Below are 16,456 nucleotides of genomic sequence, written 5' to 3'. Positions count from 1 at the left end.
TATCAGATAAATGGTCTATAATATTTAAGAAAGTTGAAATGTCATAAACATTATATATTATATATATATATATACGAGGTGTGGCTAAAAAGAAACGAGACTGACGTCACAGATTGCGCAACACGATTAACCATTGGTAATCAACACTTTTACAGTGTGGTGTAATATGTGTTCTTTGTTCAACAGCTTTTTTGACACAATATCGCAATTATTTTTGCTCTTTAGGAGCCATAGGTGAATGTGATTAATTGCTTGTTGCAAAAAAAATTGCCGTGCGAGATCTGATTGAGTTTTTTGGCGATAGGGGGTTCAATTGCAGAATGACGATTGAGCAATGAATTAACATTAAATTTTGTGTCAAACTTGGAAAAACGGCGACTGCGACTTTGAAGAAATTGTGTGATGTTTATGGAGATTCTTCCATGTCCAGAACAAGAGTTTTTGAATGGCACAAGCGATTTGTGGGATGCAGGGAGGATGTGGAGGATGATTCGAAGTCAGGAAGGCCTTGCACTTCCACAACTGATACCAACATCGAAAAGGTATCAGTTGTGAGTTCAGTTGTGAAAGGCAGTTGATTCGCAGCGACCGTCGCTCAACAATTCGCGTCATTGCGAAGTTGGAAAAGACAAAAAAAACGGTTCGCACCAGTTTGGTTGACACTTTTGGCTTGTGAAAGGTGAGTGCCAAAATGGTGCCAAGGCTGTTGACTGAGGAGCAGAAAGTTCAACGATTAAATGTTGCCCAGTTGACATGCATTTTTCCAAGTTTGACACAAAATTTAATGTTAATTCATTGCTCAATCGTCATTCTGCAATTGAACCCCCTATCGCCAAAAAACTCAATCAGATCTCGCACGGCAATTTTTTTTTCAACAAGCAATTAATCACATTCACTTATGGCTCCTAAAGAGCAAAAATAATTGCGATATTGTGTCAAAAAAGCTGTTGAACAAAGAACACATATTACACCACACTGTAAAAGTGTTGATTACCAATGGTTAATCGTGTTGCGCAATCTGTGACGTCAGTCTCGTTTCTTTTTAGCCACACCTCGTAGCTGTATATGAATAAATTTGTGAACGTTGCATATCAAAAATAGTGATATATACATGAGTTTGTAACGGATACATAACTACGAAGATCGACCGTTGGGTTAAACCCGAATTTCAGACTTTCCTGACTTGTTACAGTAAGGGGCGCTCCGGAAGTATTCGTACCAAGATGACGCACAACCTGAACCATAACCTAGTACACATACTATGTTCAGGTTGTGCGCCATCTTGGTGCATATACTTCGGGAGCACCCTGTAAGATCTATCGTCTTTCAAACATGAATTTGCCTTTGTACCGATTACTTCTTACTGCAGAAAAGTCTTATTCGGCAAAGTTGATTTCGTTTATAACGATTTATTCCTCACTCGTATCTTTCAAAGCACTCGGGTATCAAAGCTTTGATTGTTTTTGCTGTTTCCAAGTCGCAATTTATGTGCTTCTGAAACTAAATATATACTTGCCTCAATCTACTCGCATGCTCAAGTCTAATATGCTACCCAGTATAGCTTTCAACAATTTGGCACACCCGAGATACCAGAGGTTCACAATAATCTCCTCTTTCACATGATTTTATCCGAACCAAATGCGGAAATAAACTAGAAAATAATCAGTAAAGACCGTGGTGATAGAGACACCGCTGAAAAGAATTAAAGTGAAGTCAGGAACGTGATTAGACTATGTAGATCACCGCAAAGTGGTTGCATATATATATTTTTGAGACGCTAATAGGATATAGGAGGCGGATATATATCAACAAGATGAATTAATTAAATTGAAATTCAGAATCGAGAGATTGTATATTTCTTGTAGATCGTATGAGGGCTCAGAGGAATTGCCTCCATAATGAAAATGGGATAATTAACAACCTTTAACGACTAGTATTTTTCAACCTTGGACCCCGTTAAAATCGTTCATAAGCTTGAACTCTAAACAGCCTTATGCTTTAAGTTAAATGCTATAGGTACTTACCTAAGCGCTACATTATACTAGGGCCATGATAGCAGATTGTTAGTTTACCAAGATTATCTGCAGTATAACGCAATTTCCTAATTGTTAGTAAGGCCCTATCTAGAACAGCGAATGAGCCGCATGTGGCCCTTTGTTCGCGGAGTTATGGTTTCCGTAGATAAAAGTGACTGAAGCAGTCTTTTTGTTAGAGGCAATGGGGATTCAATGAGAATCGGCGGAATAGAGTCAATTACTACTCACTAATTGCACATCAGTGCACGTATATGTCGAGAGGTAGGTCGCATTAAGGTGATTCAATGTCTTACTTTCCAATTTTTTTTTTTCATTTCGTCGTAAATTGAATTATTGCTTCATTCGTAATTTATTTGGATCCTACTTAGTAAGAACTAAAATATTGCATCATCAGTGGTTTCCGAGAGTTTCAAATGCCCATGACAATAGAGTAGATGTTGCAGCTCCGAGTAGGTTTGAGTTTGACGGTAGGGATGCCAAATGGCTCTCTTAATGCTAAGATTGCCGACCTGTGCCCTGGTATAATGTAGCGCTTAGTGTACCAAGAATTTAACCTAATTGGAATTCTGTATCCACACCTATATTCACGATGATATTTCCATTGGACTGGAAATTTTATTTCTCCCTATCGGACTTTCTATTGCAGTGGAAATCTTTGCGGTACACGCATTCGATTTCACATGATCCCTCGCTTAATTTATTGCATTCTACAGAAATCAGAGAAATTGGGCAATCACATTTGCACAGAACAGCAATTGAACAATAAAAATTTTCTTCATCAAAATGCCAAACTTTCTCATCCGTGATTGATTTTAATCGAACAATGTTCATTCTTTGTATTATGTGGCATAACATTCACGTCTGTTAAAGTTTTAGGGGATCAAGAAATCGATACTTCCGTCGGCGGAAACAAGCGTCTAACTCTGTTGGAAACAAATCGATGATGTACGATTTCATTCCTAAGTGGGCTCTCCACGTGATTGAAATAAAATCGATGACCTATGGAATTATTTTTATCTTGTTCATATTTGACCGGCGCGTGTGATGCCCCGGAACAGTCCCTGTTATTAGCTGCTTTTGTATGATCGACTTTAAGCCAAAGGAAAGTTTCCATCCAGTCAAGATTATTTTGGGGAGAATCTGCCAGTTTGGTGTTCGATGAAATAAATTGAATTAAAACAATCGATCGTCAAGGACGCGTCAGTAATATCACGATGCTATCTCAAATAAAACTTTAAGTTAGAACTGGAATAAAAATCGTTATCCAGGACAACCAAGTCGATGAATCATTTTACTTTATTATTTCACACGTACGGCTCATGTTAGTTTTTTAAATTCAAGCTTTCCTGCTCATAAGTCAGGGCTGATGCTTTGTGAGCGTGAGACAGTTTCGCAGAGAGTACGTCTCGAGAATATTTTCATCTAATGTAGATCAACAGTACCTGATCTTATGCAGTTGATATAATTCGTTTTCAAATGCGAAAGGATGTATTTTATCACGTACATATTTATTTTTATCATCGGCAGTAATCTGATAAACGATACAGCAATGTCCTTTTCAAACATTTATGCTTCAATTAAAGTTAATTATTAAGTACCTTATGTTGCAATTGCAAATTGTTTGTTTATCAAACATTCAGCGCCTAACTTATAGCAGTAGACATTGATTGCAGTTAACGTTCGCCAAGTATTGCAATTCAACCTTCAAGATTCATTGCACGCTGTGAGACAAGGTATTAGATAAGTGAGCAATCTTTATTTTTGAACATGTTCCAATTTCAAAGAATTGAGATTGAGATTTAGAAGACTACAACAGAAAATATTGATGAACAATCACGAATCGACCATTGTACATTTGTTGAATTAGCGTTTCTTGGCTCCACCCCCCAAAGTGCGCAAACTTTCCATATTTGAAACGAAATAGAAGTAATGCAAACCTTTGATATTTCTGTTAAATTATTTCGATCTACCGGACATCACGCAATGTGGATAAATACAAATAACCACCAGGTCACAATCATATGATAAAGAGCGCCGCCTATAAGCAAGGATTTTGAAATATTCCTTAATGTAATTGAGTCAATTCTATCAACTTATAGTACATCTTTGTTGTGTTCAGTAAAAGGTAAATGAGGGTGAAGACTCCAGAAAAAGGTAAATAAAACTCATTTTATTTTCACCTAAATATTTACATTTCACGAAGAATCACAATTTTTCTAAAAACTTCAACACATTAGAAAGTCTGATTGAACGCACGACTGATTGAAAATTTTTAATTAAGAATTCGACTTTGACAGATTTATTTCTAAAAATTTCAGCAGCAATTCAATCTGTCGGTCTGTTTTACACCGTTAATTAGACTTTACTGTTTATAGCGTTCTCGTATCGCCTGACACAATCTGGACTCTTGGATTATAGCATGACTTTTTCAGAAACGCGTCCTGTAATAATCATTTCAAAAATTTTTAAAATAGAAAATAAAATTTTATGCGAAAATTTCGAAATCCCGATATCTTGATTTTCAAATAAAACTTTGAGAGACTTAATCAATTATTTATGATGTTCGCTGTGATACGCATTGCGTCTTTGCGTAATAATCAGGCTACGTCAACCGAGCGTAAGAACTTCATTAATATTATTATATTTAAGCCGTAAGATGTATGGTAATAGTCTTTCATAAACAAAATTTCGCTATACTCGATAAACTCCGAAAATACAGCAGCTCTTTATCCCAATGAGTTATGAGTAACTTCTGAGTATGTATGGCATGACTGGCTGGCATGTTATGACGTATACTACCCTACAATAAAGTGATAAGTTAGGATCAAATTAGGGGTTACCTCACTAAACTCAAATTTTCTGTAATTCTGAAAAGACATTTTATGTTTAGGTAGACTGAAAAATTTTGTAACTTCACAACTTCACATCTTACAAAAAAGAAAAGATAAAAGAAATTTTATATTAACTGATATTTCTGCGAATTAGGCCAACTTTTTATAATTAGTCTGTGTTGCGTTAACTCGAACTGTCGCTTTCCTTCGTTATAATAAACCTTCCTAATGGATAGTAGGATTGAAAAATAAACCATCAAAAAAACTTATTTGGAAACAAAAACCGACGTCACACCATCGAAATTATTCTATACCTAATTACATGTCGTTGGCTACTGGAAAATGTGTAACCGGTAATTATGATTCAGTTCGTAACACCAGCACAGGCGCTAGACCTAGCTTTGGGCGACATCGAGACAAAAAACTTTTAATGAGGTCGGGTATTTTGTCGGGAATGAAAGTAAACGTGCTTTCAACAAATAAATGCTCTATCTTTTGTGTCGATGTTATTGTTTGTTCAGAGGCAAACTGAAGTTGTTAAAAGCCAACAGATTCATTATGAAATGCGTAGCAAGTAGGCCGTTGTTAATCCAATTGCGTCGTGATCTATACGAGCTTTAGCAGCGAAGGAGTCTCGCGTGACACGTTAGGAAGTAAAGTTTTGTAGAGAATAAAGACAATGAAAGTTAGCACAAATAATTATTATGAAATATCGTTTGCACGTAGAAAGGCTAAGAAATTATGCATACAACATCTAGTGAAACACTACCACGCCAAGTAAGTAAGAGAACGCAGAAAGGGTTTTAATTCTCAGCATAACCAATCATGCATTAAGCTGGGCAGAGATTTAAGCTGGGCAGGGTTCATAACAACGTAATGAGTGAACTTATTTGGCAGTATACAGGGTGTCCATAAAGTTCCTTTGCAATTTCAATTTTGTTATGGAGTCAGTTCTCAATATATCCTAATAACCAGGTTTGTTGTTTTTTAATCAGTAATTGTTCAAGTATTTTTACTTCATGTTTCATTTACATCTGCGTGGGCCAAAGCAATATATGGTATCGATAAATTCATTCTTCAATTTTAAATTTCTCAAGATTTCATGGACACCCTATATATTTTCGTATACTTCAGGATTATGACAAAATTTGAATTACTGAGTTAGTACTATTTGTAAAATTGAAATTATGGCTGACAACATTTGTGCTTTGTGAGCAACTGTATGATTATTCAAAATTTTCACTTTGATTCACTCTACCGCACCTTGGAATTTCTGTACACAGTATGCTTCAAAAATTGATTCCAATTCGCCTCAACAACCCGATGACTATACCTGACCAATGTAGTGTATGAGTAATTAGTTGTTTACCATAAAATATAGGAGGATATTGTTTCGACTGCTAATAACAATTCTTTGCGTGGCTTACTAATTTACTTTTCATGAAGTCTTCTACTTGATAAACCACATCGCAGAAAATATTTTAAACAATTCAGAGGCATATTTGCGGATACTATGGGGTAGATATGTATTCCGCAGACAAGGAACATCCAAATAACGCAGGTCAGCCTATTTCTCAAATGAGTTCTAAAATACTGCTAAATTTTTTATATTCAGAAAGTTATAATCATTCAATTACTTTGACAAAACTTCCGAGATGGGGGACATAAATATAACTGGACTTATATCAATAATTATATTTTATTTGATTATCGTGCTGATCGGAGTTTGGGCAGCATGGAGGAAGCGCAAGAAGGGAGCTGGAAGTCAAAGCGAAACCATCATGGTTGCCGGTAGAGATATCGGTCTATTCGTCGGTTGCTTCACAATGACAGGTTGGATACGATACATCGATCTTCTAATTTGCTAATGGAATGCGAAATTTAAAGTTCGCAATATCATGCCAAGCCATTGTTTACGACCTTACCCGTATCCATGAGCAACAAGATGCGTCGATTGCTCTTATTTTTATTTCTTTCATGATTTATAGCTTTAAAAGTCAAATCGTTGGTACCTTTCATGTTGACACGACTTTATTCCTGTTAGCTATGGGCTATCATAACATATTAAAATCATTTTCGCAATAAAAAAGCTGTTGTTGTGCAGCATATCATTATGACAAGTCTTATAATTATCCTAATTATACTGCACGATATTGAACAAAACAATCAGAACATTCAACGTGTATTAGCGCGAATGTAATGAAACGTTGTTTTGTAAACACAGCAATTTTTACCTAGCGGGGTTGACAAAAAAACGGTTCTCAGCGGGTTCACTGTTTGCTCATACTCATGATATTGAGAGTTTTAGGTTGCGATTGATGTATGACTAAGTTAATTTACAACTGAATAAAAATATTGTTTATAACTAGACACAGTTGGACATGATTTCTATATATATATATCCTCTGTTCAATTTACAATTGTTATACATGTCTCTTACTTGCTTTGCGTTAAAATATATATACCCCATCATACGATTTTGTATACCTAATATCTTCAGTCAAAAATGAGGCTGAATAACGGCGTGTAGTAGCAAATTGAATATAATATATGCACATGTGTATATTAGAGATGTACCGATGTATCGGTATTGGGTATCGGTATCGGCAATATCGGCCATTTTTTCGGTATCGGCCATGTATCGGTATCGGTTGAATTAAGGCCGATATTTCCGATATATTTATCTTTTTGATATGATCCAGAATGTTTTAAAAGATAAGTTGGAATACTACTTTTTAATTTGTTTTTTGTCTGGAGAGATCGTGCGCTATGAGACATACATGTCCCCACCCCCGCGAAAGAATAGGATTCACTTGTTTTTAGCTATTTATCAGCCAAACTAGTTCAACTAATTTGGCTATTTTTGCTGTCAATTTTTTATATTGACATTTTTAATATTACATAGTAATTATGAAGAAATATATCAACACAGCACATAACAAAAAGCAACTAGGCGCCCAGTTTTAAATCATACAGTGGAATTGGGGTCCTTATTAACGGCACAAGGACTTTTGGATAGTCGTATAAATGCTGACTGTTTGTCGTCAAGTACGAGTGTCATTTAGTCCGTCGACATCGATAAACTAAATTTCGAAATTCAAAATTCATGATAGCAATTGTAAAATATTTTATATTATAAAATAGTAAAGTAAAAAAACATCCTCGACGGTTATAGGTAGGCCTTCTTTTTGTCGGTGCTGTTTGATATTCTTTCAATTTGGCTTTGACTTATTGCGTCGACGATTACGATTAGCCACGAAAAAAATATTTGTAAAATGATTTTAATTTGAACGTAGGACGGCGGCGCTAGAATGTGTGGGTGATATTCGATATTCTTTTAAACTCGAATAACGATATTCGAAGGTCGCGATATTCATATCAAGTTCAAATTGGACATCCCGGCTTATGAGTTTCAATTGAACACCGAGATTACGAGCCTTACTGTACAATGTATCTTAATCAGTTGAAGCAAACACCAAACATCAATTTCATATTATGTGATATATCTTTTTTTTTCGATCTGAAATAATGTGTACCATGAACAACGCTCAAAGACCATTGTTTTAACCCGTCTGCCCTACACAGCACACCTAATTAAGTAATAATTACATAGTATCGGTATCGGAATATCGGTAATATCGGCCTTTTTGTAGTATCGGCGTATCGGTATCGGTATCGGCGTTTTTAGCTGGTATCGGATCGGTATCGGTATCGGCGACAAAAGTGGTATCGGTACATCTCTAGTGTATATACGTTTTTTTTTAAGCTACATGGGTCGGAGGAGGTTACATTAATGGTACAGCTGAATCAGTGTACACAACCGGATACGGACTTATATGGACTCAAGCTCCGTTTGGATATGCAATCAGTCTTATATTGGGAGGAATATTCTTTGCCAAGAAAATGAGAGAGCAGGTAAAGCCTTTAGTACTATGCGGTAGTATAAATTAGAATAAATGAAAATTGCCTCTACACACTATGCTTTGTACAGCAAAGCTAATCTTAAAAACTTCGAATATTTGCGAACCAGAAATAAACCAAGAATACCCAAAATACAAATACGTGGGTAGTGGTGAACATACTTTGGGTACGTACGAAATCCGGTAACTGTGATCTATTCGTTTAATATCCGCCATTACGCTTTTTCCTGATGATTTTATATTTGTTAATTTGTATAAAACAGGGTTACGTCACAATGCTTGACCCATTGCAACGTAAACTTGGTCGTAGAATGGGAGGATTTCTTTTTATTCCTGCTCTTATGGGTGAACTGTTCTGGTCGGCTGCTATCTTGTCTGCACTTGGTAAGTCTATGGTCATCTTGTAGCACTGAAATACTTATTTTTGCCTTGTTATGTGTAACTGCACTGTTTGAAGATTCTTCTAAGTTCTCCCAAGCTTAAAAAAGACCGCTTGTGCCAACAAAATTAGTAATTTGATAGCGTCAGTTTTTTTTAATATGCTCACTAACGCCTCGCAATTTACATACGATAAGCTCTTTCGTATTTTAATTCGTGCTTAAACTGGTAAATAAAATATATAATCTTGACCTGAATTCATATTGTATCTAGATGAACTTTATTCCATTTACACATAAAATTATAAATTGTCACTGACCGATATTTTATTTTAGGAAGCACACTTGCCGTCATATTGAATCTCAATATCAATGCATCCGTGATTGTTTCTGCAATTATTGCACTTTTGTATACATTAATCGGTGGATTGTATTCGGTAGCTTACACCGATGTTGTACAACTCTTCTGTATATTTGTGGGATTGGTAAGCCTTTTTTGTAAAACATTCCGTTCTATTTTTCAAAAAGTAAAAGTAAGTTAAATACGATTTCGTCATTTCTTTTCCGATATAAAACATTTGGCCTGTCGCGGACACATGCTTCTGGTACGTCATGAACAAAGGCGAAATCGTTTTCCTTAATCATTATTGCAACAGAAAGTTGACAACATTCTCAATAACATCAGATATTCCCTTTAAATTGTCATAGATAAGATTCATTTTATTTACTAACTTACCGATATTCGTGCCATGTGCAACATATTCGAGGTACCCGAGCCTTATGTGATTTGCCGAATTTCTATTTTATTTTTCACGATTTTTGCAATTTTGTTTTCGAGATGATTTGAACTGTTCTAGTTGTAAAAATCTTGCATAAAGATTTCGTTCTATCTTTCAGTGGATTAGTGTGCCGTTTGCCCTAACAAACGATGCAGTTGGCAGTATTGCAGAAACAGCCCATACAGGTGAAGGTGGGTGGCTTGGTACTTGGGATCCTGCTACTACTGGACAATGGGTCGATTCAGCTTTGCTGTTGGTAAGTAATTGATTTCAACATCGTCACTATTGACACCCTCAAGGTATACCCAGGGGCATAAAAAATTATCAATTATTGCGCATCGGATAACGCCTGCCAATTATAGATGAATTCAATCTCTCCCAGAATAACGCACTCAGGCAACTAGTCGCGTTACTGATATTAAGCTGGCGGAAAGAAAATCGATTTTTAGTTCAATGAAAAATTAAAATTCGAAGCGGTAATTGAATTACTATGTCTGAGAGAATATGTTTCCGCTATTTCTGACGTGTCAATCGCATTATTCCCTATTTTCTCATCCGACGATCACATTAAACCAGGCACAAAGTTCGGTCTCGCAATGTCAATTATCGACCGTGCAAATAGACCTTAGGCTGCGGATTGCGGATAAATATAATTTATAATTACGTAAGCTTAGGCTAAAAATTAATCTGAAGCAGAGCCCTTTCTATTCCGTTCTCAGTTGTCTGGTAATACCAAGTTCAAATTCAAACACATTATTAACCGCTCATAATATTTATTCTGCTACACATGGCCCAGATATATCGGTAATAAGTTTTAGCTGAGCATAAGTGTAAACATTCAGGAAAAATTAAAAATTAATAGGCGACTTTATGCCCTTGAAAGTGGCTTCTTCGAAATACTAAAAAAAAACACGTATGTTTGCTAAACTCGGTTCAGCCGATAAAGAAATTGAAGCAAGTAGTAAGCACGTATATTGTTACGTAATAATAAAAGCAGACCCAACGTAACAGAAAATAAACACAAAGTACGCTAAAAGTAATTTATTGATTCATATACACAGGAAAATAGGGAACAATAGGACTTTTATATCAAATACAATTTATATATATATAAAAAAAAATATTCCTTCATATATTAGTTTTGTTCAACATAATTCTGTTTATTTTCAAGGCACACTTAGCAAATCGCCCCCCTTTGGGAACCGCCTGTCTGGGGTATACAAAAATATCCACATTCGTTTTAGTTACCTCACTTTCTTAGCGTTGGTATACATTAGTCAGATAGAATAGCAAACGTGCACAGTAAAGTCAATCACATTAAACAATTGTTTCATTTCGACTAGCACGACTTTATATGGTGAAACATGTCCGGTCACACAAAAGCTAATCTCTTCGAAGCACTCTAAATGTAAGAATCAAGTTGTGTTCGATGGCCCGATTTTTCTCACTGTGAACGGGTATACTCACAAACAGACAGATACGCTATCCTTACTCATGTAATACAAAGTAAAAATTTATGCAAAGCATGTTTTTTTGTGTCTCGTAATGTATTGTAAATTTGTAACTAAACCATATTTCAATTTTTAGATGTTTGGTGGAATTCCTTGGCAAGTGTATTTTCAGAGGGTGTTATCATCGGATTCAGCTAAACATGCGCAGATACTTTCGTTCATTGCAGCATTTGGTTGTATTGTCATGGCGATTCCGTCTGTACTAATTGGAGCCATTGGAGTATCAACAAGTAAACATTTTAATTTTTCACATTACTGGCCTGTGACATTTTCCAAATGCAAGTACGGTAATTGATTCAAGGTGAGAAATTGATCGCAATGATTGCAGAATATTCTGTGACAAAAGCAAAGTTTCCTGTTTCTCCAACTTTTTTCTTACAATTTTATCGCTCGCTCAAGTCTCGAGTCACGAGCCCTCACTTGAATGCGAATAGATTACTGCTGACTAAGCAAATTAGGAGATACGAGTTGCTGATGTCAATAGATGCAAGTTATGCCATTTTCATCACTAACACTCACTTCACTATACGAAATATTGTGACACGTATCAGTTATTCGTTGCTTGTATATTTTATTATGAATATAAAATGAAAATATGTGCCTGGGTAATCATAAACCTATGGTATTACTAATATATAAAGTTTACAAAAGCAAAGCACTTCAATAATCAACCATTACCACAAAATTTTGATTTTCCACCATGTTATAATGCTGTACAATTTTTGTTTTTCCTTGAAGCGCATAATTGCTTCTCAGTATCTCATTAGCAAATTCTTCTACAGCGAATTTGTGATATATTTTGACTGTAAAATGTTCTAGATTGGACGGAAACTAATTACAAAGATGGAAATGGAACATCACCCGAAGACAATGGAGAAGAGCTTATGATATTACCTATTGTCCTGCAATATCTTACACCAACTGCCGTATCTTTTGTCGGTCTGGGAGCTGTAGCAGCAGCAGTAATGTCGTCAGCTGATTCCAGCATTTTGTCGGCATCGAGTCTTTTCACTCGAAACGTCTACAAGCTGGCCGTTAGACAGAGTGTGAGTAAAATTACGCTTTTACGTAGTTGTAAATTGAAATCTTGTATTCATTTATTGATCTATTAAACATGTACTTCTTCCTCAGGCTTCAGAGAAAGAACTTCTATGGGTAATGCGCGCTGCTATCGTCGTCATGACGGCTCTTTCAACTATTCTAGCACTCACGATCAAATCAGTTTACGCTCTGTGGTTCTTATGTTCGGATTTTGTTTACGTTATTTTGTTTCCACAGGTAAGAATATTAAACAAACATTGTGTGCTATACATGAAATAAATAGAAAGTTTAATGAAGGGAATGAAGAGACGGAGCGATTTCCCAAACTGTAAAATATCTTTCATTCTGCAAATGTAAACTATATATATATATATATATATATTTTTTTTTTTTTTATTATTATTTAATTTTTAAAGGATAGCATATATTGAAATACTATATTGACCTAATTTTTTCAGCTGCTATGCGTGATCTACTTTGACCCAAATACATATGGGTCAATATGCGCATTTACACTTGGACTTATACTTCGTCTTGGAGGAGGAGAACCTGCATTCAAACTAGATCCTTTCATCCATTACCCATACGGAACTAATTTCCCTTACAAGACATTTTCAATGATAATATCATTGATAACATTGCTCGTCATTTCTTACTCCGTTCGATATCTATTCACCAGTAAAATTTTACATGAAAAATTCGACATCTTTGATTGCAATTTGGCGCACGGAGGTAGAAGCATTGACCACTATCTAAACGACGACGACGAAAACTCAAAAACAAAGAAAAAGAAGCCGTTAGATAGACAAACGAGTACAGCTGCAGAGCTCAGGGCCAGGTATAACAAACAAGAACTTGAAGAAGATGTTATGAAAACAACTTCATTCCAAGCGGGATATGACAACATTTCAGAATCTCCATCACCAGAAGGCGTGCCAAACAAAGGATTTGAAGACGAAGACGACCAAGCAAAAATCATCAAAAAATCCAAGTTATAAAAGAGAGAATTTTCAAGAATGTGGGACTCAAATATTTTGACAATTATATAGGCAATTATATAAATTATTTGTTCATAATTGTAGCCTATTCTAACTTTGATGAGTGGTGTTCATTACAAACAACTGTTAGGAACAACGATTCAGATCATTACTACTTACGTTTGTAATAGTGTGAAGTTGCCATAAACGAGGTAGACAAGGAAATAATCGCTTGTGTTGCTGTTCCTTGAATAAACAGTTAATTAACACGCTGTTCTGTCACCTTTTAACAGGAATGAACAATATAAAATTTATTGTCATAATTCCGTGTTTCCAAGAATTCCAGGGCGGTGTTGTGCGTTCTAAACCGGAATTATATGTTTGAAAAACTTTCGCATCGCTATTAAAATAATGTAATGTGGACATATCTATTTGTTTGTGCATAAATTCTAATATATATATATATATATACACATGTATTTTATTTAATTTATGCAAATTGCGCTAAATCTGTAATATTATAAACATATACCTAAAGCAAATTTCGTAATTCTATAGACATTTTCGTTGTGAGAGGTGGGCTGCGACCTGCGAGTAGGGTTTTGTTTTTTATCAATTCTAAAAATAACATGGTGTTTTAAAACAAGGGCTTGTTTTAAATCAAATTTTTTCTGTATTTTTCGTACTTTTTATTGAAATACCCCCTGCATCGCCGCGAAACTACGCCAAAACGTTACATTCTGGCAGCTGCACACGCAGCCGGAATTATAATTTCAAAAATGTAAGTAAAATTTTTTATTTTGAATTTTACTTCTATTGCGTACATTTATTGCCACGTTTGTACATCCACCAAAGTCATAAGATTTTACCCGGAATGTTTAGCCGAGATATCAGAGGGACGTTTTGAGTAAGAAAAATCATGAAAATTAGCTCACGAGCCTCCTACAAAAGCAATTAAATCAAGTGCAGTCCTTCGGCAAAACGAGTGGGTTGTGATAATGAAGAATATGCTTATATCGGCGGTAATCTACTGATATACACGACGAGACACCCTAGCAAGGTTCCCTCTAAGCTGCGCAACTGAGCAATTGCGCAGTACCGCCAGAACATTTGCGCAGTAAAATCTCCTTCTCGCGCAGTTGCAACATCTCGTTTTTGGAGCGTGGCTCATATTTTATTGTGGCTCATATGTTATTTTATTACCGCTTAACTAAGATGCTCATTCTATGTTTCACGCGAATTTTGATGACCACTGGTCATTGTGATGTCACACACGTGTCTGTCACGCTCGAGTATCTTGATTTCTGTATGCCAGCGCCAAAGCGGTCAGCTGGGTAAGTGTCGCATTTTGAAATTTTCATCGTGCGCTCTGAATTTCGTGTTGTCGACCAAGCCAAATCTTCCTGGTTATTATCCGTAGTGAAGTTAACACAGATGAAGATAGAATTTTAATAGGTATTAAATGTGCCCACTGTTTGTTACAGAAAATTTGCTTGAATCTCGAGATTGGGGCACATGAGGTTATGCTGAATGATACCGAATGATTATATAATACTAAGTATGTTTCACCATAAATTACTAAAAGAGTGTTAAGCATTTTAACCAAAACCAATATAATAGTGTTCTTTATCTGGCGTGTGAGTATATGTATATTCACGGAAACAAGACTAAAAATGGGAAAATTATGATACTGGTATGAGAAAGGCTAAAAAACAAAATGCTAAACTTTGCGAAATTTATTTCTATTCCGCGTCAAGGAATGTGATATTCTGCAAAGTTTGTGGGAAAGTGGCACCTGATAGTGATTTGAAAAAGGCAAATCGTGCGTAGGAATGGGAAGTTGACTCTAAAACGCCAATTAAATCATATAAGCACATTAACGCACTAGATGCATTAACATAGAAGCGAAACGTGGGTACAAGAGAAGGTTGTTCGATCTTTTTTACCGCAATACCGACCGCTGAGGAAAGTGAAGTTTGAAAAACCCCGTCAAGAAAAATAAAGCCTCACATAGATAGTGTTCTACCATGTGTTAAGCTGAATTCATCAATATTGTCCCGCAAAGTAATAACAGTCGTATGTAGAAATACATTGAATTGCCACATGCATGGCGAAGCAAAATTTTCGGATTTGAAATTTTGAAGGGCATAGACTTGGTCGCCAAGGAGGAAATCATGCGGAGCATAAGACAAGCAAAATTTTATACCCTATTTTGATGGAGGCAATGATATTTTAACAACAAAAATGTTGAGATTATACATTAAGTGCAGGAGAAGCTATTTGAGTTTATAGTGTGGTTTGTCCGCATTCCGATAAGATATGATAGGCTACTATTGTAACATTTCACAATGTTTGCAAATAATTTAGGATTCTGCTCAGCCCTAAAATAGTCTTGCTCAGTGAAAACAGCATTTGCGCTGTGTGAAATTTTCTCAGAGGGAACACTGCACCCTAGCCTAGCTTTTGTTAATTTTAAGAGTCCTCTGATGCAAAGACGCCGCAACTAATCTGTTATGACGCCATAATATGAATTTCGAGTTCATGTATTGACATTTTTCTCGTAAAATGATGGCAATATTACGGTTAATACTGTTCGGTTAATTTATGCTCAGCATAGTTTGTTTTTATGGTAAAAATAATTTTCAAGGTTATACAAACTCATTTATTCGATCGCATTTCAATTTTCGCAAGGTGGTTTCATCGCAGCAGGGTCATTCACATAATGGCTTATCGGTTGCGTCTTACTGTGCCAACCACTGCACTACAGCTTGAGAAGGTGTGCATGAGCCTCTATCGATATTTGTGGCGTTTTGAAAGATTTATTGCAAATAGGAAGCGCTTGGCAAGTTTTTACATCCATTTTTCTTCAGTTTATTTGATACGAAAAAATTAAATAGTACAGCCATTTTGAACAAAACAGGCAAAAAAAATCGATTTAAAACAATTCTTTTTGAACAAATCCCTAGCTGCGAGGACCTTAAGTT

The 16,456-nt window shown here is 35.7% G+C and overlaps 1 protein-coding gene across 1 annotated transcript; it reads left to right on the top strand.

The window, feature by feature from the left end:
• The first annotated feature begins 6,465 nt into the window (after positions 1-6,465).
• Positions 6,466-13,795, top strand: LOC120341039 (high affinity choline transporter 1-like). Its single transcript, XM_039409466.2, has 9 exons — positions 6,466-6,700; positions 8,634-8,782; positions 9,051-9,171; positions 9,501-9,649; positions 10,062-10,199; positions 11,531-11,684; positions 12,274-12,500; positions 12,586-12,732; positions 12,954-13,795. Exons 1-9 carry the CDS (start codon positions 6,523-6,525, stop codon positions 13,491-13,493), a joined length of 1,803 nt encoding a protein of 600 aa, XP_039265400.2. The 5' UTR covers positions 6,466-6,522; the 3' UTR covers positions 13,494-13,795.
• The last annotated feature ends 2,661 nt before the right edge of the window (positions 13,796-16,456 follow it).

The sequence above is a fragment of the Styela clava genome, chromosome 14, assembly GCF_964204865.1.
Source record: "Styela clava chromosome 14, kaStyClav1.hap1.2, whole genome shotgun sequence".
Classification (NCBI taxonomy): domain Eukaryota; kingdom Metazoa; phylum Chordata; class Ascidiacea; order Stolidobranchia; family Styelidae; genus Styela; species Styela clava.
The sequence above is the reverse complement of the archived record's forward strand: the minus strand, read 5'-3'. Positions and strand labels throughout refer to the sequence as shown.

What these genes read in the sequence shown, in the direction of transcription:
- LOC120341039 (XM_039409466.2), top strand. Translation starts at nt 6,523, where the DNA reads ATGGGGGACATAAATATAACTGGACTTATATCAATAATTATATTTTAT. An exon ending in CGGTTGCTTCACAATGACAG is followed by an intron (nt 6,701 to 8,633) that starts GTTGGATACGAT and finishes TTTTTTTTTAAG; the next exon opens with CTACATGGGTCGGAGGAGGT. An exon ending in TCTGTATATTTGTGGGATTG is followed by an intron (nt 9,650 to 10,061) that starts GTAAGCCTTTTT and finishes TCTATCTTTCAG; the next exon opens with TGGATTAGTGTGCCGTTTGC.